This window comes from Haliaeetus leucocephalus, unplaced genomic scaffold (assembly GCF_000737465.1).
Source record: "Haliaeetus leucocephalus isolate CR32 unplaced genomic scaffold, Haliaeetus_leucocephalus-4.0 Scaffold284, whole genome shotgun sequence".
Classification (NCBI taxonomy): Eukaryota; Metazoa; Chordata; class Aves; order Accipitriformes; family Accipitridae; genus Haliaeetus; species Haliaeetus leucocephalus.
Window position 1 is genome coordinate 6,711,207 of NW_010972720.1, and position 23,436 is coordinate 6,734,642.

Sequence of the window (23,436 nt, forward strand, 5' to 3'; positions counted from 1 at the left end):
AGAAAGGCTCGCGATGCACTCTACCTGCTGACTTCCCAAGCGCAGATCAGAGAAAGGCAGACAGATAAAAAAAAACATTGCTGTGCAGGGGAGTTTTAAATAGGCCAAGCTAAAATGCCCGAATTAAAAAATAACCAGGAGATCAATCAACCTTGATCTTTAGAGAGACAGTCTCTGAATGTAGGCTAGTGGAGTTAGTGCCAGCTCAGACTCAGGAAGTTTAAGTTACCTTCCCAGCCTCACCTGCCCGCCGTGAGGTTTCCCCATTACTCTTATTTCTCTCAGACTTTGTCTTTTATGTCCATGTGGACAATAAGCTCCTGGAGATAACAGCTGTCTCATTCAGTTTTACAGTCCTTGGTACAAACATGTCTCACTTTCTCAGGAACCCTGGTCTTGTACAGTGCTACGAGAAATAATATTTCTCTGTACAGTGGTTCTCCAGTAGCACAATTTATTTGTACTTGTGTTTTCAGTATCTCAAAGAAATCAACAACAGCAACAACCAGAAGCAGCTATTCAGGTGATTTAAAGCTAGGAGAAGGCTTACTTCCTTTCCTCTGTAAGTCATGACATGACACCTGGACCAATTAACCCAACTGGACTTCAGTAGTACATTAAATTAGTGGGACTATGTTGAAAAACACAGCTAAGATGTTTGTGGTTACTATTTGCCTATTTGCTTTAAATAATTACATGTGGGGTGGCAAATCCTCCTTCTAATGAAAGAAGAAAGGAGTACTCCACAGGTATGCATGTTATGGCGCTGATAAGCAGCAACCAGCCCTGAAGGAAAGTTTTAGTATGTAGGTATCAAAAGCAGAGGCTGAGGCAAGGCTTCTCCTTTCCCAGTAAAGTAGTTCTATAGGAATGCTGACTCACCTGCTCCCTGTATAATAGAAGTGGAAAAAAAGCAATTATGTATAATTTCACTGCATTTCTTTTCCTCCCGCACCACCATTTCACTTGTGGAGTGGATCTGGCTGAAGAGTCAAGAGTTCTCTGTGTGGGAAAACCTTATAAAATTATACCTTGGGCTAGATATGTGAAAGCCTGATAAGCAGGTGTTAATAGTTCCCAGTCAGCTTCAAAGAAAGGGTAATGTTTCATTGCTTGGCAAGCCAACACTTAATGCACATAAACCAGTTGTAAATAGTTTGTGGAAGAGTTGCAGAGAACCTTTACACAAAAGCTGTTAGCAGATCTCCTGGTGGTGTTTGCCCAGGCTTCCCCTCTTTTTTCCAACTTTGTATTTAAAGTTTTCATCACATTATCTCCACTCTCTTTCCAACCCGGGGAATCTTGTTCCTTAAGAAGAACATTTCAGCTCATCTGCAAGTACTTGCTCATCCACAGGAGCTGGTCCATGGCCGGTTGTCCAAAGCAGTGCGATTTTTAGCACCTGGCCCTCTCAGCAGCAACATCTCTCACTTCTCCAAGCAAGAAGTGGCAGCCTGTCCAGTTGAATGGCTTCTCCCCCTTGGCCAAAGCCAAATGCCACTGCATTAATCAGTTTCATGTGCAAAAGGGAACAGACATGGAAGGTAGCTCTGAGAAGAGCTTCATTACTTAGCCTATCGTCCTATCTGATCACTCATGTCAAGTACTTTAACTTCACCGTTGAGCTTCTGTCCCTTGACCTCACAGCAGGGCTAAACTATAGTATCAACCAAAAAAGAAGATCAAGATGCACTGTTGTTTTTTCTCCTTAAGTCACAGGCTCTGTGTTGTGGTAGTCCTGATGAGCTGAGGACATGAGACATGCAAAAGACAGGTTGCTCAAAATGCCCCTTTCTCCTGCTTTATTACTGGTTCTGGTGAAAAACATGACCTCTCTCTACAAGCCTGGCGCTGCAAGGTTGCTCCTCATCTCCCACTTCCCACCAGAACACAGGTGCTGTTGCTTGCATGCAAAGCTGCTGGTTATTTTGCTAACTTGAAGGAAATGCCTAAAGGACAAAAGCCACGGGCCTTGGAGGGCTCATTGAGTGTCCGTCATCACAGGGCTCCTTCTGGCCACGGGCCATCTCTGTTACTCCGTGTTTATGGTAAACCAGGAATGGCGGAGGCACAGCCCTCCTGACCTGACGTGGCTCTCTTGACTTTGGCAGGCCAAAGCCAGCTAATCCTGCCTGGAAATTAAACCCCCAGAATACAGCGAGCCCCGATGCACTGCCAGGTACCCTGGCAGTAAGTGGGGGCATGCATGTAAGACCTTTCCTCGCTGCCCAGCACAATGCCAGTGAGGCTGGCAGGTCTGCCTGTGCCTTAAAACAGTGTTGAAAATCCTGGGCTAAATTCTCCTCTATGGTTGTTTTTTCCTCCTCAGGATCTCACTGTAATCTCATTAGATCTGCGTTTCAGTTTTCCCATTTCTCAACCAAAATCCCTACGGAACCTCAGCAAAATTGAGTTGCATGAGTTTTGCTGTGGCCGTGCTACCGACTGTCATATACGCCTCCAAGACATGGAGTAAAAGCAGCCTGGAAATGGGCGGTACCTGCAATACTGTTGACTTAGGCCTGCAATCAGTGTTTGGAGTGTTTTGCAACATTTTGCAAGATGGCAAAACAAATGATCCTCTGTTTAAGAAAGGAGGTAAATGGTGAACTCCACTGCAGATACCTTATCGCTTGTAGTTATGGAGAGATCAGGACACGGTCAAAACAAGAAGCCTGAGGCAGAGGAAGCTTGCCTCTGTATTTTTACGCTTTTTCAACTCGTATCTTTGGGTTCCAAAGGTTTGTGACATTTTGCTCCAATCTTTTGCAGGGCCCTTGCACAGAAATGCCTCATTGCTCAGTGCCAGCACCTACGCGTACATCCACGCTGGAATCTCATTTCCCAGCTTAAGCTTGATACCACCGTGGTTTTATTCCCCTACTATCATGATTCAGCTGCAGGTCTCATTATAAGCAACGCGGCTTTCAGCTTAAACCCCAAGTAAAGCCAATGAGTGAATTTGCTCCCCATTAAGCTCCCCAATGCTTCGTACTTGTAACCTAAATGCTAGATAAGAAAAGAAAGGTGGTTGGTTTAGTGGGGTTATTATCAATCCTGTGAAATGTATGTTTGGTTTTCTTTTTAACACTGCCAGCATTAAAATGAACAAATCCTAGAAGGTTCGTGCTCTCTTTGCACTGCTTTCACTCTGCTCCACTACACACAGGTTTCAACACCGCATTAATCTCTGGAGCGCTGGAGACCCCCGTGATAATCAGTGCAAGAACAAATCACCCATGGCAGCTGTCACCATCACCCTCGCCCCGGTGAAGAAACATGCACAGGAGTCATTTGTTCCAACAAAGGTTTGTATTTTGCTTTTATTTTATTGTTCAGCCAGCTCTCCTAAAGAAAAGAGGCCACATTTGTAACCACGTTTTGTCAATGCCCCTTCTCCCTGGCCCTCAGCATCCCGCCTGGCTCCGCCACCCACTGCCTGACTTGAGCAGCGTGCGGAGAAGAGCTGTGGAGAGCTGCGGTGCTGGGGAGGCGGCTGCAGTGCAAGCCTCGCCGCGGCCACAGGAACCGGCCAAGGCAGGCAGGACTGTGCAGAGCACCCAAAAAGCCCTGAGGAGAGCTCACCCCTTCATACGCGTGGCATGAAAGGAACATAAACAGGAAGCGTAAAGCCACAGGAAATTCAGTGACTGAAGTTTCACCGTTCATAGAAGCATTATTTTTACTAGCTCTATCGCTTTGTCTTATGTCAGTAAAGAGCATTCGTTTTCTCACTCTGCTCGGACCTTGGGTAGGAAAAATATAGTCCCTTTAGGTTATGGATGGCTTTACATTCTGCCCCCTGCAACGTTACAACTTGGTAGCACTGAGCCCTAAAAATTCACAACAGGCGATGCTGAAGTCCAGCTGTAAGGACACAGCTCCAGCCAGAACTTGGGCAGACTGGCTTGATGGGAATATTGTATTGATTTAAATGGGTTTATAGAGCTTGGCATCTGTGAAAGTTGCTGCTGTCACATTGTGCATGCACTCAGGTGTCAGTAATAAGACATCCTTCAGTTGCTCATGCGTTTCAGTCACCAGGACGAGACTGATAACTACTGGTTTTTTTGAAGTAAGAGGAAGAAAATAATGTGCTTTGTAGCATGTCTCAGAGCACTCCTTTTAATCCTTCATAACATTTTTTTTGCTGCTTCTCTCAGCAAAATTCTCCTGTCTATGAATTACACAGATGAGCAGTTTTTCTCTCAAAACCTCCAGCTTTCAGCAGTGAACAAGGGGCGTGCCGTACCTATCTCCTCCTCTTGTCCTGACGCACCTCTCCTCAGGGATTTCTTCATCCACAGATACAAACCCCAGTCCACCCCCCGTGCTGCTGACTGACAGACCCACTCTCTGCTCCAGCACCGTCTTCCCATCAAACTAAAAACCAGGTGGTCCTCAGAGGCAGGACAGAGAGAAACCTGAAGCTTCCAGGTCCGTCCGTCCTGAATAATATCTGTCTGTCGATCTGCCTGCACTGTGAGCTGGCAGGGAACCAGCATGGGGGGACCTCAGCACCTTTCCAAATGTGGGAGCAGCCCACGAGGGACGCCAGCAGAGCTCGCCTTACCTACACACTCACCTGCCAAGGATCCCGTGACCCAGCCCTTCCAGGGCATCCATGCAGCTACAACTCTTTCTCAAGAGCTCCACATCTTGGCCACCACCAATACTTTGCTGGGGCCTCACACAGGTGGTTTTCCCTACGGACAGCTTCCTGGAGGTGGCTGTACTGGCGTCTTTCCCAGCCTACCACTGGTCATCACCCCGTCCCCCTTGCACCTCTCTGCTGCTTCACTGTTCTCCTCCAAATATGGTTTTCTGCCATGGCCTGCTTGTCTTTGCTTTCAAGGCATTTCCTGGTCCCCATTGCCCACCATCATCCTTGCCCCGCTGCCCAACAAGCATTCCTCAGCTTTCTTCCCAGCTGCCACCCCCATTTGGATGATGCTCTAGAGCAGCATCCTGCACAGCTCCTGGCATCTCTCAAATTTCTCCTTAAAACTCTTCATAGTAACCGCAGAAAAACCCACAGCAGGTTGATACCACTGCCTTTTACACTGCTCACCACGGTCTCCTTGCCTCCTTTTCGTGCCCCACTGGACCTCCCTGCTGTTTCCTTCCCTGTCCTTCGCTTGTGAAGTCGATGATGTTGTAAAGTTTGGGGCTTTCCAGGAGGCAGTAGCTTTCCTCTGCTCACTGAGGCAGCACAGGGCTGGCAGCAACTCCTGCCCAAACTCGTGGCTGATACAACTGGCTGTTCCCAGGGCCATTTTGTGCCCACCTTGCGGTGCTGCTGCAGCTCTCTCTCAGCTAGAGCAGATGCCCCGACCTGCTGGGTCACCCACCTCTTGCACTTCTTCCCCACCTCCTTTTCCCTCTCTTTCTCCCAAGCCCCATCGCACGCTGCCATCTGAACACAAATTAGCACTGACAGTTTATCTGGAGGTTTTTACTTCTGCTATTTAGGGCATTCCTCTGGATTTAGGGTTTTGCTGGTTTAGTCTTTGTCTCTGCAGGATGTTTTTGTGTTTTAGCTCTAAGGTAAGTCCACCCCATGCCTGGACTATGATCCCTTGCAGCGACTGTCCTCCCTCCTTAATTTTCTCTTCCTTGTCCCTCACCCCCTGTTTTGTAAGCCAGGCTACTTCCTCCTTCCCCCCCTCCCTGGGACCATTTTCTGAACATTTTTTTTGCCACTTCCCTTTTTCAGGCTTGCCATGCAGCCCTAGACAACTGAGGGTACAGCATCTTGGGCACACACTGGCGCAACCCTCTGCTTCCAACCGCCTGCCACAGCACATTTTAATCTCATCAACAACTGCACAAACTATTTATAATCAGCTCTCTGATTACATTCCTAAGGTCAACGTCCAAGTGAAAAGGCTCGGAGTAGGTGATACACTGCTGCAAAGCCTCCTCTCCCCCAGAGGTTTCTAGAGCTGCTGGGCAGCGTTTAGAGGCTGCAGTGGGAGATGCCACCCCTCTCTCAGGTCTCCCACCTCGCTGCTGCCCCTCTCGCTTCCCCTGCCCTCCCCGCTGCCTCTGACAGAGGTACCCTTGGGGAAGGCTGATCAAAAAGCGCCTGCGTTGATGTGCCCCAGCAGGTCAAGCCTGCATACCATATACCCCGGCAGGGTCACCCCAGCTCTGTCTGGCCCCCAGGGATACAGCCCTTGCAGCAGCCAGCTGGGGACCAGAGGCAGAGGTGACGATGCCCGCTGGGCTGGTGTCCCTCCCTGCTGCTCGGGGTTTCAGCAGGAGGTGGCTGTTGTCCTGCCATCATCACAGACCCGGGTCACTTTGGGCAGCTAAGCCACCTGTTGTTTTTTAACTGATTTCAGCACGACCCAAACACCCCTTTTTTTTCCATGACTTACTTAAAAAAATAAGGCAGTGCCACCTTTTGGGCTTGCCTACAGAAACCCAGAGTCCGGTGGGCCACAAAGCCCTACACAGAACTGGCTCTTAGAGCTGGTCTACAGTGGGACCAGGAAGCCCCACTCCAGCAGGGTGCCAGCCAGGGGGGGCTTATACATCACATACAGCCCCCAGGATGATTGCAGACATAAAATATGGGGACTAGTGAAAGGGGAGGAAGAGTCTGGTTTTCATTTCACCCCTAGATGCTTTCACTTAGTAGCATTTCAGCAAGCAGCAACTACTAAGCGTAAGGCAGAGGTGGTACCAGCTCCCAGCGTTGCTGCTGGAGACTTGGTAAAGCCGGTTCCTTCTTCTGATGCTTCTCCCATTTTCCATAGATCTCAGGAGACATTTTTATGATAATAGTGTCATGTAATTTTACATAGACCCTATCCTGGGCAAGCAAAGGTGAACCAAGAATTATGGACTCTTGGGTGAACCTATGTCTGCTTTAAAGATCAAGCCTGAAGGGCAGAGAGACCATAGCTTACTTGGGGTTATTTATTGCCTTCCTGAGGTCTTAATATTAATAACAGGCAGGCCGAATGGAGAAGGCCACATACGTGGGGTCATCAGTCTTACCAGCAGTCTGGCCAATGGGACCAGATGTCAGGTGAGGAGGCCACAGTCCCCCGAGTGCACGTCTGGGCTCAGGACCTCCTGCAGCAGCAGCAGCAGCATCTCCATCACCTGAAGGTCAGCCCTCACCCAGAAAACTCAGCCTCAGCGGAGGCGAGGTGGGAGAGCTGAGCACAGGGAACCAGCTGAGGACGAGGAGGCAAAGAAGGGTGAAGGGGCTCTGCAGGAGAACCGCGCTATCCAGAGAAGGTTACATCTGCCTTTAACCAGCCTTTTTGCATTGCATCATGCAGGAGAGGTGAGGGCTGTGCATTTGAGGAAGCTGCTTTTTAGCTGAATGGGATAAAAGGGAACTCAAAATGTTTGGGTTTGAGTACCAGAAGTAGACAGGGAGAGAAAGAGGAAATGCTTGTGTTCATTAAGAAGGATCCCACAAATTTAAATTCCTCTGTAAGTTAGTGTTTAGTATTAATCATTTTTTTTTGTACAGAAGAGTGTAAATTGCACAGTGCTGGTTGTTTCCACTGCTCTCTTAATGGTCTTGTGGTTAAATAAATAGAACCAATATTTTGTTAATGGTCATGGTGTGCTATGTTAGTACTCTTCATCCATAGGTACATCTTTGCATCAGATACTCTCAAACCACCCAGATAATATTGCTATAGCTTTATGCATATGCAGGAAAACCTGTTATCTGGTCTTCCTTTAGAGTGAGATGGCTTTGCATGGCCCTTTTCTGTGTACAGTTTGAAGCCAGGAGGACCTATTAGATCACCTAGGCTGGTCTTCTACACACCCCATGCTGTTGAATTTCAGTAGATGCGTCCCTATAGAGCTCACCACGTTCAGCTAGGCAGAAACATTTTGGTCTTGTGCGCAGCAGGCAGAGGCAGAGCACCATCGCTGGTCTTCTGACATTGGGGACAGCAGTGGTGAGCTATTGAATCCGATGCCAAATATTGCCTGCAAACACTAAACAAAAACACTTTTGGAAAATGACTGCTGTGCACCTTGTTTTCTTTTGAGGTGTTTTAATGATGTGACTGTCTTCATGACAGAACATCTGGGTCTCTAGCAAGAAAAAAACATTATGTTTCCTCTGGTTGGAGAAGTCAGGTCTTGACTTTTTGTTTTGTGATTATCCAGGAAAATCCCAACTTCAGGATTTGATTCTTAAGACATAAAAATAAAATTTAAGAGCTTACAAGGTGAGTTTTTCTCTCTGTTTCCAGTAATCACCTTTCATGATGCAGGGAAAGCAAGCTATTGCACCATCTTTCTGCTTAAAGACCATCACCACAGGTATGGCAGAAGCTTTTTGGGGGATGGTATGGTTTTTTTTTTATTAAGCATTGCAGGACTATAAGTGATATGGCAGGGATCTGCAGGGAGAGATACTCCATAGTTGGAAGTGTTCTCTGGGTAGGTCTAGGACAGCAGAGACAACCCTTTTTGCCTCAAAATGAGCTGATTGTTTACTTTGATACACAATGAGAAAGATGGGGAGGTTTTCTTGGGAAGCAGCAATGCAATGTTTTCACATACTTCAGGCTGCAAGTCCCAGGATGTAATAAACACTCAAGCTGACAGACAGCAACCAGAGAGGTGTGAAAGAGTTGCTTCATTCAGGAGGCTTTGGGTTTTAAATGTCTCATTAATGTGAGTTTTGAAGATTATTGTGCTATCTGCAGTGACACCCTGTGGTAAGAAAGCAATAGTTTATCTTTGACCCTGTTAATCTCAAAAAACCAGAGAAGCTCTGCTGTGACTGTCCTGCTGAGCGCAGTCATTAGCAGGATGAAATACACAGCTGAAAGGTAGTTTTTCCTGGTAATGTGTAGCATTCCTTATAGGATATGAGACGACAAGTCTTTTGCTGTTACTGTTATAATTTAGCCATTATTATTCATCTGTTAATATTTCTAAAAATTATTTCATATGCATACTATCTGGCTTTGGCAGAAAATAAATAGATGTGAGATTATAATTAAAAATATAAATTGCATATCAATGTGTAGTAATTTAGTATAAAATGTGAGGAGAAACCATATATACTTCCAAGAGGAATGCATTATGTATAAAAGAGGACCTAGTAACTCGTTAACAACTGTATCATCATAGAATCATAAAGCAGTTTGGGTTGGAAGGGACCTTTAAGGGTCATCTAGTCCAACAACCCTGCAGAGAGCAGGGACATCTTCAACTAGATCAGGTTGCTCAGAGCCCCGTTCAACCTGACCTTGAATGTTTCCAGGGATGGGGCATCTACCACCTCTCTGGGCAACTTGTTCCAGTGTTTCACCAGCCTCATCGTAAAAAAATTTCTTCCTTATATCTAGTGTGAATCTACGCTCTTTTAGTTTAAAACGATTACCCCTTGTTCTATTGCAACAGGCCGTAGTAAAAAGTCTATCCCCGTCTTTCTTACAAGCCCCCCTTTAAGTATTGAAAGGCTGCAATAAAGTCTCCCCAGAGCCTTCTCTTCTCCAGGCTGAAGAACCTCAAATTTGTATTTTGAGTAAGTTGCATGGATTTTCTTCTGTTATAGAGCAGAGTACCAAAAGCATTGATTCTGTTCTCAAGGACAGACTGTTTCATGGGACTTACCAGCATCGGTGTTTGCTTGCCTTTTTTCCTTTCAACAAAACCAGATTTGAAATATGCACTCGAGGTTGTTGTGGAAGAGGGCAGAATGCATTCAAAGTAAGGATTTGTTTAACCAGGAGGGAGTACTCGAGCTGGTACAAACCAGGCAGCATGAATTGCCTCCCCAGTTTCATCCTGGGTCTTCATTTTCTTCAACCTTCGGTTGCTTAACATCAAAAGCATTTAAAAAAAAAATTTGATTTTTTTTCTTAGTTTTGCTAGAAAAGCAAACTAAAAATTATTAGGTGTCTCATATGCTATCTTTGTTGATATCGTCATTGATTTAGGAAAAGTTAGTGGTTCTGGTGGCTTTTCAAATCAGCAAAATACTAAGGTCAGGCTTTTTTAAAGCCTTTTGGGCACGATAACTGATGATCCAGTTAGCCGTGCAAATATATGTATCTTCAGGTGAAAACACAGGCATGTGCTTTCCAGCTTAGCTTGGAAACTGCTGCCACACTTGGCGTGAAGGCCTTCCCCAGGGAAGTGATGAACTGTTCCCATTGGTTAGTATATTCAAAACTGTGTAACACTTTCACGCAAGGGTTTTCACCCAGCCTTTCACCATTGGTCTCTGTGAAGGTCTCCGTATTTAACAAACTTATTTCCTTCCCCTTCTGGAAAAAACCAGTTGTCTCCCTCACGTTTCAGAAGTTTGTTGGACAGTATTTCTTCCCAAAATGTTTTTTCAAAAGATATGTGTTAGGAGAAAAACGTTATCAGGCCATATCTAACAGCCTGAGAGAGGTAAGGGTGCTGCAGCTCCATGTTCCCAGGTCCAACCAGTAGCAAGGCTGATGTGTTCCCGCTAGGCACACACACTCAGAGCACACGTATACACCATGTATATACACATACATGTGACCGCGGGTGTAATCATACACACTGATAACACAGACAGACACTCACAGTGCTCACACGAACAGAGACAGCATCAACGGCCTCATCCTGCCCCCCTCTCTGGCTGAGCAGGTTGGAGGTCCACGGGTGGGAACGTACACATACAGAGACACTCAGCCTGCCCCGTAGCTGACCCTGGATCCCAGTCTCCCCCATTGCTGGCACCCAGACATACAAGCCCTCCAGGCTACAGCCCCACTCCTGTTGCTGCTACAAACTATCATCTCACTCAGGTAGACACACACACGCAGGGAGGTGGCCAGGACTCTCCTGGCCCCCCCCATAGCCAGCTCCTCCTGTGGGCTTACCGGTAGGCATCCCACCACCACTGACTCTGAGGCCGCTTCACCTCCTGCCTGGCTCAATCCTCGCTGGTGCTCACACGCTCCCTCGTACACCCGCACCTGCTCCAGGTCCTCCACCATGGGCACAGGGCTCTGACCCGTGGTCCCACCCCTGGGTTGGCACTTGGTGTCACCCCCTTGGGTCTCCCTGGTCACTGGCACACAGGCCTTTCAGCCCGTGGTCCCAGCCCAGCTGCTGGCACCCAGATCTGCACTTGCTCCAGGTGCTGGCACCATGGGCACATGGGCCACTGTGACCCAAGGTGCTACTCCCCGTGCTGGCCCATAGGTCAGGTCACCCCAGTCACTGCACCACAGAGTGCTCTGACCTGTGGTCTGACTCCAGCTGGTGGCACTCGGTCCCCCACGTACACACACAGAACAGAGCCCCCCACTCAGGAACAGCTGAATGAGAATTATTAAGAAGTCAGGACACACTGCGCTGGTCAGGCTAAGGGCATGGCCTGATGAGCGTACTGACCAGCAAATTACTTACATGTGACTAGCCATTTTTGTTCCCTTATATTCCCCCCCCCCCAGTTTTCCCTCCCTGAGTCACCTAAATCCATCCCTTTCCCTGTCTTTGCTTCCCCCCCTAAACATCCCAGAGTAAATCCTGTGCAATCCCCAAATGCTCTTCCCCTGTATCCCATGATGTGTCCCACTATTACATGAAAGGTGCTCCTGCATTGGCTCACCTTGACGAGTTTCACACCTGGATCCTGGGGCTGGGGCTCTCCCAGGACAGCCCTGTGAGGAGCCCACACGGGGTCTCCCTGCCTCCAAGTCCCTAATTTGTGTTCCTGCCTGCACCTGTGTGTCTGGGCTTGTGGAGGTGAGCCACTGAAGGGCTGAATGTTCCCGAGATGGGCCTGGGAGTAGCCCTGCAGGGCAGGGTATATTTGGGCTTCCCCTCCTGCCCTTGTCTTTCTGTGCTCCTTTGGGGGTGCGCAGAGGAGCTTTTATCACATAACCCAATGATAAAAAGATAGTTCAACTGCTTCCTCTACCCCTGGAGCCTGTTGTAAAACTGACATGTGCTTTCTGCCAGGTTTTAAGCATCAATCACCTGTTCCCTTCTCCTTTGGCTTCACTCAAACTAAGGCAGCTTCCACTTTCTCATTATATTGCCCCAAGCCTTCAAAAGACCTATTAACAAATAAGGCGGCAGTAACAGCTTAAATAAAAAAAACCCCAACACTAAAACATGAGAAGTGTGGTATGCTTGCTATTCAAGGACTGTTTAGATTATGTGTACTCAAGGTAAAGCTTATCTAGTTTAAGATTCTGTTTACAATAGAGGATGCTTAAGGGGTGTTTGGATAATAGTCAAAGCACCAGGTAACGGACATTTCAGAGTCACAGACTTGCTAATTAAGGACGTACATCCTCCTTTGGCATTGAGAAACAAGGGGTTGGCAAGAGAAACAGAGACCCTTGTGTCCTTAGATGACCCATGACCATAAAAGGACAAAAGGAGTAGGGGTATTCTTCCCCAAACGACCACCGAAGACCACCAGAGACCCCTGCGCAGGCATAGAAGACTCTGGGATGATTGCTCAAGAGAACAACACGTCATGCTTGCTCAGCATAATGAATATGCAATAGTTAGGCGGAACATATGTATAAAATAGGCGTGGTGTTTTAACTGTAGTGTATAAGTATGGACCAAAAACCTCAGTAGGTGTGCTCGATTTGTGGAAATCTTCCACCTCACACCCTGCACAGAATAAAGCAATGTCTTCTCTGTAAACATACTTTGTGAGTTTTGGGAGTTACTTTCTGATCAGGTAACAATCACATTGTGCAATCCCTCCTTTCACTTTGCTTCCACTCCTCTTAATCTTCCAGTCTTCTGTGATTTATCTAGCCAAAACCTACAGCAATGATTAACTTGCCTCCCCCTTTCCCTTCTCCAACAGGCTCTGTCTCCACTCACAAGTCCCACTGACTGGAACACCATTCCTCAGCTAGAAATACCCAGAAGCCTTCCTGGCACTGTGAAGGAATTTACTGACTTGGAAAAAAATGAAGCTCTTGTCCTGAGAGAAAAGGACTGATGGGAATATTACCTCTTTCCCTAAGCCCTACCTCTACGTCTTCCTAAATTACTGGTTACTCATTGTAGCTTAGCTTTGATTTTGTTTTGCTCTATTTTAAAGACTATTGGAAAAGTTGTAGAATCATTTTTCCTTTAAAGAACCAAGAAGGATCAAGACCAGAACCTATTAAATCTAAGGGAAGAGCAAACTCTTTGACAGGACTTTTTCACAGCAAAATAACTAAGAATTCAAGGAACATTCCTATTACCAATTACTTTGAAGTAGATTAACATAAGTCCTTTACAACACATAACTGTGCAGGTGCTTGTTGTAATTCACAACCTATGTGAAGAAACCTACATATAGGTTTTTGTAAATGTTATTTTTAGGTATGTTTAACAGGGGCCTATTTAGTTTCTCAACAGAAGCATGGGTAATAGATCTGCCTGGAACTGAAGCTTCAATCAGTTAAAACAGACTAACACTCTCTCACAAAACATTTCTACGAGAGACAAGATTCCTCCTATTCAGCAGGCAGTCATCAGAGAACTCACCTACAATGTTTAAAACTGCCTCCTCTGCATAACTTTTGAACCTGCATTTCCCATGTCTCAATCACTACTGTTACTACCTGGCTATACAGCACATAATGCTTTAAAGCAGCTTCTTTTCAACTTTGGGTGGTAAGGCAGGTGGCGAAGAAAAGGGAAAGTAGTATTTTGAGAAAAGGGGACATAATTAATGTTAAAGTTAATTTGCAAAAGCTATCAGATTCTAAACAAATAATACACATAGAAAAGCATGGTACAGTTTAGGAAACAGTATTTAAGTTAAAAAAAAACAACCACAAATGCCTCTGGAAATGAACATCAATTTGATAACATTGTTTATGCTACACAATTTAAAGAGATTTAAGTCTTGTTTTGCAAGCACCCTATAGTCATTTACCATTCTGTCTTCCTCTGATCTTAAAAAGACTGCCACAAGCTGAAACATCAACAAAAGTGTTTTACGATTTTGCAAAAACCTTTTCCACAAAATTCAGAGTCAAGAGATACAAATTTACTATTTTTTAACATATTTTAGCTAAAGTCTTGTAATTAACTCAAGCTGATACTAGAGTTAAGAAGTCAAATTTCTCCAGTATCACAAATCCAGGTTTCCACACAGGTTAAATGTGGTACGCACATAGCACAAAGCGAACCCACTCTTATTTATGGCCAGAAAGAGGAAAGCAGACTATTCAGAACGTAGACTTCCCTTTGCACCTATTCTTATAGCCCAAAATATGTGCCAACAGATCCCCCCTTAGCGAGCTGCAGAAAAAGTTTTGGAAGACTGGTCCCTTAGTCACTCAGCTTCAAGGTCAAAATACAAAATTTATTTTGTAACAGCTACCGTGTTGACATAATTGCTTTACCTAATATTCCATACAAAAAGTTATAAAATAATCAGGAGAAAATTGACTGTATTCTAAATATCATTCCTAATTGTATGTAAAAAAATGAATTGGCTGTCTTCCACAGTTTATGCCCTAAGTTATAAAAACAGTTTAGGTTAGTTTATAACCTAAACTTTAAGAACTTGAGTTAAGAAGAAATGTAGAACAACACTACTATAATATTACCATCATTAGTAAACATATCACATTTTGAATCTTCTTTCTATTGGCAAAGATATGAAACCAAACTATTTCTAAGAACTGCTTCTTTTCTCTGCCCCTTCAGCAAAGTGAAATGTAGCACCAAATAGATCTGGTAAGTGATCTGAGATTTCTTCAGTCTCCTCTTCCCAATTTTTCCGAGATACTCAGAGCACTACTTTCAAATTTGCCTATGCTTCAGCTACTCAAGTCTGCATTTCTAACATAGCCATACTATGTTTTACTCCTAATAATGGACATATCTAACTTTGAGATAGTTCATTATGCCATACACAGCAGTGAACAGTAGTTCAGATTTAGAAGTGGTATTCCATACTAACACTGCATATAAATTACAGATAAAAACATGAACTGAAAAATTACAAGGTGAAATTCTTTTAGCAAGGGAAGTAAAATTCTTTGGTGAGCATAGAGACAATGCACGGAATCTGTTTCTTTGCATTAAAATCTTCCCGTGTTGAGCAGGACTCATACTCTGCCACTCTGCGATTTACACGAGTTAAAATCTGCATGAGTTCAAGTTTCCTTGCATGTTCCTTCAGCATTTTACACAGTGACTGAATAAACCAGGAGCCTTCAGCTGAATTCCTCCAGGAGTAATAGCCTGGGGAAAAGAGAGATGTCAAATTGATCAGATATAGCAGATCTGATACAGGACAGGATGGTAATTAGGGGAACAATACATTGTTTCTAATAGCAATCAATGTTTTAAAACAAAAACTCAAAACCACTAACCAACAAAATTTAGATTTTATAATCTCCCCAAATTCCAGCTCAAAAAATTTTTCTAATCCTCTCATGTTTTCTAATCTAAGAATACTTTAAGTAGGTAGAAAATCAAAAGGCAGGAAAACTATCTTCTGCTGCAACAGTCTTAGCCTTAATCACTTACTACTTCTTTATATAGTATACATGTACAAAGGAGACGTGACTACAGATAGAGCCAAGATGCAAAATGGATGTCAGTGTCACTATCTTCAGGACTACGTGCATGAATTAAAGACGGGAACCTGCTCATAACTGATAACGTAAAGGGCATACTAAGGGCTCTGCCGCTACTGATTTTGCTTAAGGAGGCAATGAAAACAGAATCGATAGGCAAATAATACGCTGGTGTTAATCACCCACTTCTGCATATGTATCTACAGGATATCTGATTGTTTTGTTCTCTCAGAACTAACAATACCTTTTACTTCCTGCTGTAACTTATTTGCACAACTCAGATTAACTGAATTTATAGCAAATGAATATTTGAGGGTTTGCTAGTGAGAAAGATGTACATTCAGGGTTTGGATTTTGCGGGTTTTTTTGTAGGAACTGAGAATAGCAACTACCTCAAAAAGAAATCCAATCAGGGGAGAAAAAACAATTTGAGGGAAGAAAGTTCATATTTCCATGAAAGAGAACAAATGAAACAGTCACCCACTGACTGGGTAGAATATCAATACGAGCTGATATATAGATACAATTTCAGGAACAAAAATTTCTTTGCAAGTCTCTTACCTGGAGCTGTAGAATATGCATACAGGAAGTCTGCTTCTACAGGTATTTTTTGACACATTGTTTCTTCTGATCCACTGTCTGCCTCAATTCCAGAATCTAATTCTGTCCCTCTACAAGCCTAATTGGTGGAGAGAAGAATGGAAAATGAAATAAAAAATAACAAAATAAAGGCAGCAATTATGATCAGAATACTGATTTTTTTTTTCCTGTTTTAAACACAGTAATGTCCTGATTAAAAAAAATGAAAAAATAACAAGAATTTCTATGTCACATTTCCATTAGACAGACTCAGAAGAAAAGTAACTAGCATTTATTTAAATCAGCTACACAGTTTGGTTAAGATAGAGATTCATTCAAAAGCGCATTCGGCAACTCACTAAAATATTGGCTAGTGTTCAGAAAGTTTTTACTTAATCCATAGAATTAAGGTAATGCAATCTGAATTATTACAAATACTGCCTACCTAATAAGGCAGATTGTGCCACTCTTAGACCTGAAGAGAATCTCATTCTAAAGTAATTCCATTTAAATCAATTTTAGAAATAATTAACTTTTTTGCACTAATAATTAATTGGGAAACAATTTTCTTTTAAGTATGCAGCTGATTTGATGATCATTGTCCAGCTGTACATCACCTGAATGAAAAAGAGCTTGGGTTTTCCTGCTAAACTTCTGCACCTGTCACCTCTGAAAAGGCTTGTTAGTACTTTCAGTTCAAGAGGGCCATCTGTACCGTAGATGAATCCTTCATCACCATGGCTTAGCAACACACAAACAAAACTGCTTCGCTTGCTGTGATCTTCTTCAGAAACTTGAAAGAAAAAAGAGAATTATTGTAACTTCTTGCACTCCCTAAAAGCTTTGAACATTTGATGCTTCCTATGTGACAGCAGTCTTTAAAAACCAACTCCTGTGTTTAGAAACCTCCAGCCAGTTTTCACTTCTGAACAAAAGGAGCCAGCCTACTCCACTTTAGGAAGTTGGACACAGAAAACCCCAAATTAAAGGGCAACCCTACCCATTCTAAGACATGGCCACAGAACTAGGCCAGGAACACTGTGAGGAGACAAAGGTGTTCCCACAGTGTCTCAAAGTCTGAATGGTATACCTCGCTCATGCAGTAATGGTCAACAGTCTCGTGATCTGGGATTGGACTGATGGGAAGTTCTGAGTTTTGGGAAAGGATGGGGAAATCTTACCTCTCTTTCCAATCAGAGATGCTTCAACTACTTGGATTACATGGGAACTGAATGTAGTATGAAAGTTGTTGCTGCTGCAGGGACCTAGGTACTCACATTACCCCTCTCTCTCTCCCTCTTGCCCCGTAGCAAGGTCTAGAAAGATTTTTCAAGCCTCTGAATTTTGTACTTAAAGACATTTAAGCTTGATATAAAGTGTTTGTAGATATTTTTTTTCCATCTTGTGGTATGCAAAGAGCATAAAACAGATATTCTCTGATGTCTTTTGTTGCCTGACATTGTGGGGATTGTACTTGAGGACCAAGATGATTCTTTTAAATATATGAAAAGATACAAACATGGTTTAAAAGAAAGGCTCCAAAAGGAATTCTGACTGGGAAACTCAAGAAGATGCAAGAATTTGTAGATTAAAAGTGTAACAGTCCCAAAAGCTGAAGCTTTCTGTTTAGAGCTTGCCAAAACACTGAATTTCTATTCTGGAAAAACTGAACTATTTAGATTTTTCTCAAGCAATGCACACTCAGGCATTTCTACAATCCATGGACAAGCACTACACCTAGAAGAGTCAGGAAAGGCTGTTTTTTGGGAATCTCTAGTTAGGCTGCAGTCTGTAGTTTACACTTTCTATTTGGAGGCCTTATAACACAGGTAAGACAGAGGCCTTTCCACTTTCAGCTACTGTCAATAGACATGGTTAATAAATTAACCATGCCTGAAAGCATTCTCTGGCATTAACATTAACTGGCACTAAAGTACCTACATCTATGTTAGCAAACACATTTATTAAAAAAAACCCAAAAACTAAACAAAAAACCAAACAGGATTGCTGGAGGCTAACTGGCTGTTGGGAATAATCCCTGGAACACTTTAACTGTTGAACTGTGACCTGCAACAGCCTTGAAGAGCGCTAGTAGGTATAAGCCACAGTCATGCCAGAGAACCTTCCAACAGTGAACTACAATAGACTGTGTGCCAGGGCTACAGATACCTCCAGGCACCATTTAATTTACTGGTCTAGATGTAGTCAAGTCCAAACAAAGCAGGACTAACACAGACACTACTATAAAGCTCTCACTTGACAGAAGGGTGTTTTGTTTCACAAGTCAAAAAAAATATGAGTTGTTTCTCTAAAAGAGTAATTCAGTCCACACACTTGCAGTTCTGGTCCCTCAGTCAGAAGCCCCCCTGGATCAGAACACCACTAAGGGGCCACAGGGCCACACCACTAAGGATATAGCACAGAACCCCTCTACCCAATTAAGCAGGTTTCTTTCCAACTCAGAGAGCTTCAGTGATCCCAGAGTCAGAACATAAATCAGTTTGCATTTAAGTTTCAGCCTTTTTTCCAGCCTTCTTAGAAGATGAGAAAGGATATGGAGACAACAGTCATGGCACAAAAGATAGAGAGACAGCAAAGATGAATAAACATAGAAACTACGATGTACATGTCATCCTTAGCAAAAAAACACTGGTAGGTGTGAAATATCATCTAAAAGAATCATGGAAGAAGAGATGTGAGGGCTAGAGACGTATTCAGAAACAGTGGTTGATTTAATACACACACTGAAGATATTATCACTTACCATTTTTCAAGAGTTCAAGAATGTCCCTGCATGAAAGATCATTGTTGATCTTTATTTTATATCCCAACTTCATAAAAACTTCTCTGACACTTGCAGCATCTGCATCTGTACCCGAACGGGGTAACATCCCTATACATAAGACAAATGTATTATTTTTTTATATGATACAGATGGCATGGTCTGATTGAGCCAAATTCTTTTGTCACTTATACCTGTATCATTCTAGAACATTATTCTATTATTCCAGACCCACTCTAACAGAAAAAACATTGCACTGTTATACATGCACCTGACCTCCCTCTCTCTGTACCTATACTGTAGATTTAGCTAGTCCTTATTTTTATATCTACCTATCTATATGAAGACATAAAAAAGGATTTCATTTGCAAAACAGAAATCAAGACTAAAAGGTAAGACGGACTTGTACTGCCTATCAATTTTTCTCCACGTTACTGCTATAACCTCATGCGTTCCCTCTATGCATATTTGGAAGAATGCACTGAAATGAATCATACCCATTCAAACAACTTAATTTTAGATGGCAAAATTGGTCTGCATATTTAATTTTGAAGAATAATACATGCCACTAATTTATCTAAATTAAGGAAAAAATTTATAAATTTGAAAGCGGTACCGGTCTGTCTGTGGAAGTTCTTATTGTTTATTATTACACATTCCCCCATCTCTGGATAATCCATTCTGTAACTGTAGTCTGGCAGAATTCCAGAGTCCATAGACTTGCTAGCAGGTAGGTTCTTTCTGTATAGAAATCAGACAAACTTTAGGTGTTAATTTCTGATCTCTCTTCTCTAGTTTCAAAATAATAATAAAATAAGGTTATTTTAGCAAAACCAATGAAGCTGGTAAGGTTTGCTACTTGTTCCCTAAAGGTTCTCTCAGCAAGTTTGCCGATGACATCAAGCTGAGTGGTGTGGTTGATACTCTAGAGAGGAAAGGGATGCCATCCGGAGGGACCTTGCCAGGCTTGGGAGGTGGGCCTGTGCAAACCTCATGAAGTTCAACAAGGCCAAGTGCAAGGTCCTGCACATGGGTCAGGGCAATCCCAAACATGGATACAGGCTGGGCAATGAGTGTATTGAGGCAGCCCTGAGGAGAAGGACTTGGAGATATTGGTGGATGAAAAACTGAATATGAGCTGGCAACGTGCCCTAGCAGCCCGGAAAACCAACCATATCCTGGGCTGCATCAAAAGAAGCATGGCCAGCAGGTCAAGGGGGGTGATTCTGCTCCACTCCCATAAGACCCCACCTGGAGTACTGCATTCAGCTTGAGCAGGTCCACAGGAGGGCCATGAAAATGATCAGGGGGCTGGACCATCTCCCTTATGAGGACAGGCTGAGAAAGTTGCGGTTGTTTTGCCTAAAGAAGAGAAGGCTCCGGGGAGACCTTATAGCAGCCTTTCAGTACTCTAAAGGGGGCCTACAGGAAAGATAGGGAGGGACTCTATATGAGGGAGTGTAGTGATAGGACGAGAGGTAATGGTTTTAAACTGAAAGAGGGTAGATTTACGTTAGATGTGAGGAAGAAGTTCTTTACTGTGAGGGTGGTGAGGCACTGGAACAGGCTGCCCAGAGAGGTTGTGGATGCCCCATCCCTGGAAGTGTTCAGGGCCAGGTTGGATGGGGCTTTGAGCAACCTGGTCTAGTGGAAGGTGTTCCTGCCCATGGCAGGGGGGTTGAAACTAGATGATCTTTCCATCCAACAATTCTGTGATCCTTCCAACCCAAACGATTCTATGATTCTAAGTTATGTCTGTGAAATCAGTTGGTAGATCTGATTCATAACTAGTGAAGACTGTAATTGCCTAAAGGTTAAAATAAGTAAAACTGCTTTGTATAGTTATGCTCCCAAATAAAACTTTTGTTTCAAGTTTGGTAAAATGTGCACATATACAAATAATTAAAAAAAAAAAGTGAAGAGTCATTTGTATTTGTAGTAATCTTCTGTGCAACTTGTAAAATGTTAAAATTTAAAGACTCAGGGAAGAACTGCATCTAAAATGATAATGCCTCTGCGCAGGAGAACATGAAAAATTAGTTTAAGGAAACCAATTATTGTATCAACATGAAATCAGTTGGGTTTTTTTACTATCATCTTTACTATCAGGAGGCAAGATCAGCTCTGAAATTGTAAATCTATTCTGAATTCTAACCAAAAGACATATTACCATTGAATTTTCACAAGTAAACATTCAAAACCTAGAAAGACCAAGACTCCGTATGCACCTGTTAAGTCTGCCTTAATGAGCACACCAACTACACCACCACTCATGACTCTGCAACAGCTGTCAATTTTACTCAGTCCATATATGCTGAAGTCGATATGGGTTTTCTCATTTAAGCACACAGGTAAGTGATTACAAGATTGGGGCCCGCTGTCGTATTGTGTTCTACAAATAAAAAGTCCGTAATGCTCTTAAATCTAATTTTCATTGAAATACTAAAAAGAATAACTTCAGAAACAAATTAGGTTCCCAGAGAGAGCGTAATCTGATGATAGTGCTACACCAGCGTAACAACTAGCTGTCACCAGGAAGAACAGGCCTACGTTTCCTCCCTTCCACCCCTCTAAGTTCCCCTTGCAGTTGTGCTTCCGCACATATAACCCTACAGCAGGTAAGCTCAAGCAGCTGAGCTGTCTGCCACAGGTTCAGGTGAGCTCTAGAAGCAGTTCAAGGAAAGGAGTGAACATTTAGCCCAGGGTGAGACAGAGAAGTCTCTTTTCAAGAACAGCTAACCACCTGACAATTCTAAGTCAAGTCTAACTGCACCTCAAGTGTTTTGCTTTTTAGTTCCTTGTACATACACGTGGCCTGTTCTGTCAGACTATATATTTTCAGCCAGTACAACAACGCTAATAGGTTTTTATGATTATTATAATTTACCATAATTTAAACTTTTCCTTTTAGCATTACTTCTTCTATGGGTCTCACCTTCTGTTACAGCACAAGATTCCTCAAGACTTGAAGACTTAAACCAAAAGTACCTCACTTACCCTTTGGAACCAGGAATAGATTTTGCATCTGTCAGATCTTCGCCTGAACGTGGTCCATCTCCTATGTCTGCCATTATGGCTTTCAGTTATCAGCTTGAAAACATAAGAAAATAGAAATATATGACAGCTAATTTTCATATTAAATAATACCTTGAAATTGCTTAATTTTTTGCTAGGTTTCCTTAAAGCCTTACACAATCACAGTGCAACTTTTTAGAATTATAGAGAAAACAGGAATGTTAAAAGGGGATGGTCAAGCAGAATAACTTTAGCCTAGGAGTATTAGTATCGGGAGGCAACAAATAGCATTTCTGAGTAATCCCTACATATCTTACATTTGAAAGAAGAACATCAAATATTTTTCTAAATTATTGTATTCTAAAACAACTCTGGAAAAAACAGTCTGCAGATCCCTGTGACCAAATCATTGAAAATACCTACAAAAAGCAGGATAAGAGACAAACAAATTTAAGACAATCTTTATAATATTGTAATATCCTTACATGCATTAGTAGCATTTTAGTATTATGAATATTGTGTCATATATGGATCCTTCCATCTCAGTAAGACAGAAAATTGAGATCTAAAACCAAGCAACACAGGTTATCGGATGTGTGCAAAGACTAACATGGAAGATCAGATGTTGGGTCATAGTATTTTGAGAAATAAATAATTTCTCTGCATTCAGTTTCAAATGAAACATCACCCAATCCTAACTGGTGTATGTGAAGGCAACTGCAATATAAATAACATAAAACCAAAATGTTACAACCTTAAATAGTTGATGAAATGGACTCTGTGCTGTGGGCTGCTATTTACTTTTGATCAGAACACAGGACAAGAAATGATGATTGATACCAAGCCAGAAATCAATTTAAAAGCAAGAAACCTCCCTCCCAACTACTCTGTGTGTACTCATGGAACACATTACCACAGGTTATCTTTAACTCAGGATTCAGAAAAGGATTAAGCGTCATAAAGTTAAATTGCCAGATAGGACAAAGTAATAAATGCTTAGAAGTGAATTAAGTGCTTAGACCTCAAGAAGCAAACCAGCCACTATGAGGCAAGAATTTTAAAGAAACTTAGCAGATATATTTACAGTAAATAGGGATGTATAAATAACCAGACCAAGTAATATGCTTTGCCGGTCAGATATGATGAAGATTCTTATTTAAGGCTTAGGTTCTGTGGTGGCAAACTATATTTGTCATCTTACACCGTCATATTATTATTATATTAAGTCTCTTAACTTTATATCTATAGTCTAGCTAGTACACCATGAACATGCATTTTCTGTGGCAACAATTACTGATGCATCAGAAGCACTAATCTGGGGTATGTATAACCCTCTTTCTTTCCTTGTTTCTTAAAAGACATTTACTTACATTTTTAGCGACTTCAAAAGATCTTCAAGGTTACTCTGAATACTATTTCTTTGTATCTTGGAGCACTGATGTTAATTATGAAATCTTGCTCACAAAATTATTCCAGACTTGAGAACTGTATCATGTAAGTTAGCAGTGCACAGGAAAT

The 23,436-nt window shown here is 42.8% G+C and overlaps 1 protein-coding gene across 1 annotated transcript; it reads right to left on the minus strand.

Moving 5' to 3' along the window:
* Positions 1–13,768: 13,768 nt before the first annotated feature.
* Positions 13,769–23,436, minus strand: CASP3 (caspase 3, apoptosis-related cysteine peptidase). The gene is made up of 7 exons (XM_010569999.1): positions 23,289–23,436; positions 21,901–21,993; positions 19,520–19,644; positions 18,886–19,014; positions 16,739–16,914; positions 16,104–16,221; positions 13,769–15,204 (listed from the first exon to the last, which is right to left on the minus strand). Exons 2-7 carry the CDS (start codon positions 21,972–21,974, stop codon positions 14,978–14,980), a joined length of 849 nt encoding a protein of 282 aa, XP_010568301.1. The 5' UTR covers positions 21,975–21,993; positions 23,289–23,436; the 3' UTR covers positions 13,769–14,977.

Bases quoted from the DNA above. Each gene is read 5' to 3' on its own strand.
- CASP3 (XM_010569999.1), bottom strand. From the start codon at position 21,974: ATGGCAGACATAGGAGATGGACCACGTTCAGGCGAAGATCTGACAGAT. The intron at 19,015-19,519 runs GTACCGCTTTCA...TCTTATGTATAG, and splicing joins GAACTTCCACAGACAGACCG to GGATGTTACCCCGTTCGGGT. The intron at 16,915-18,885 runs GTAAGTGATAAT...TTTTCTTTCAAG, and splicing joins TCTTGAACTCTTGAAAAATG to TTTCTGAAGAAGATCACAGC.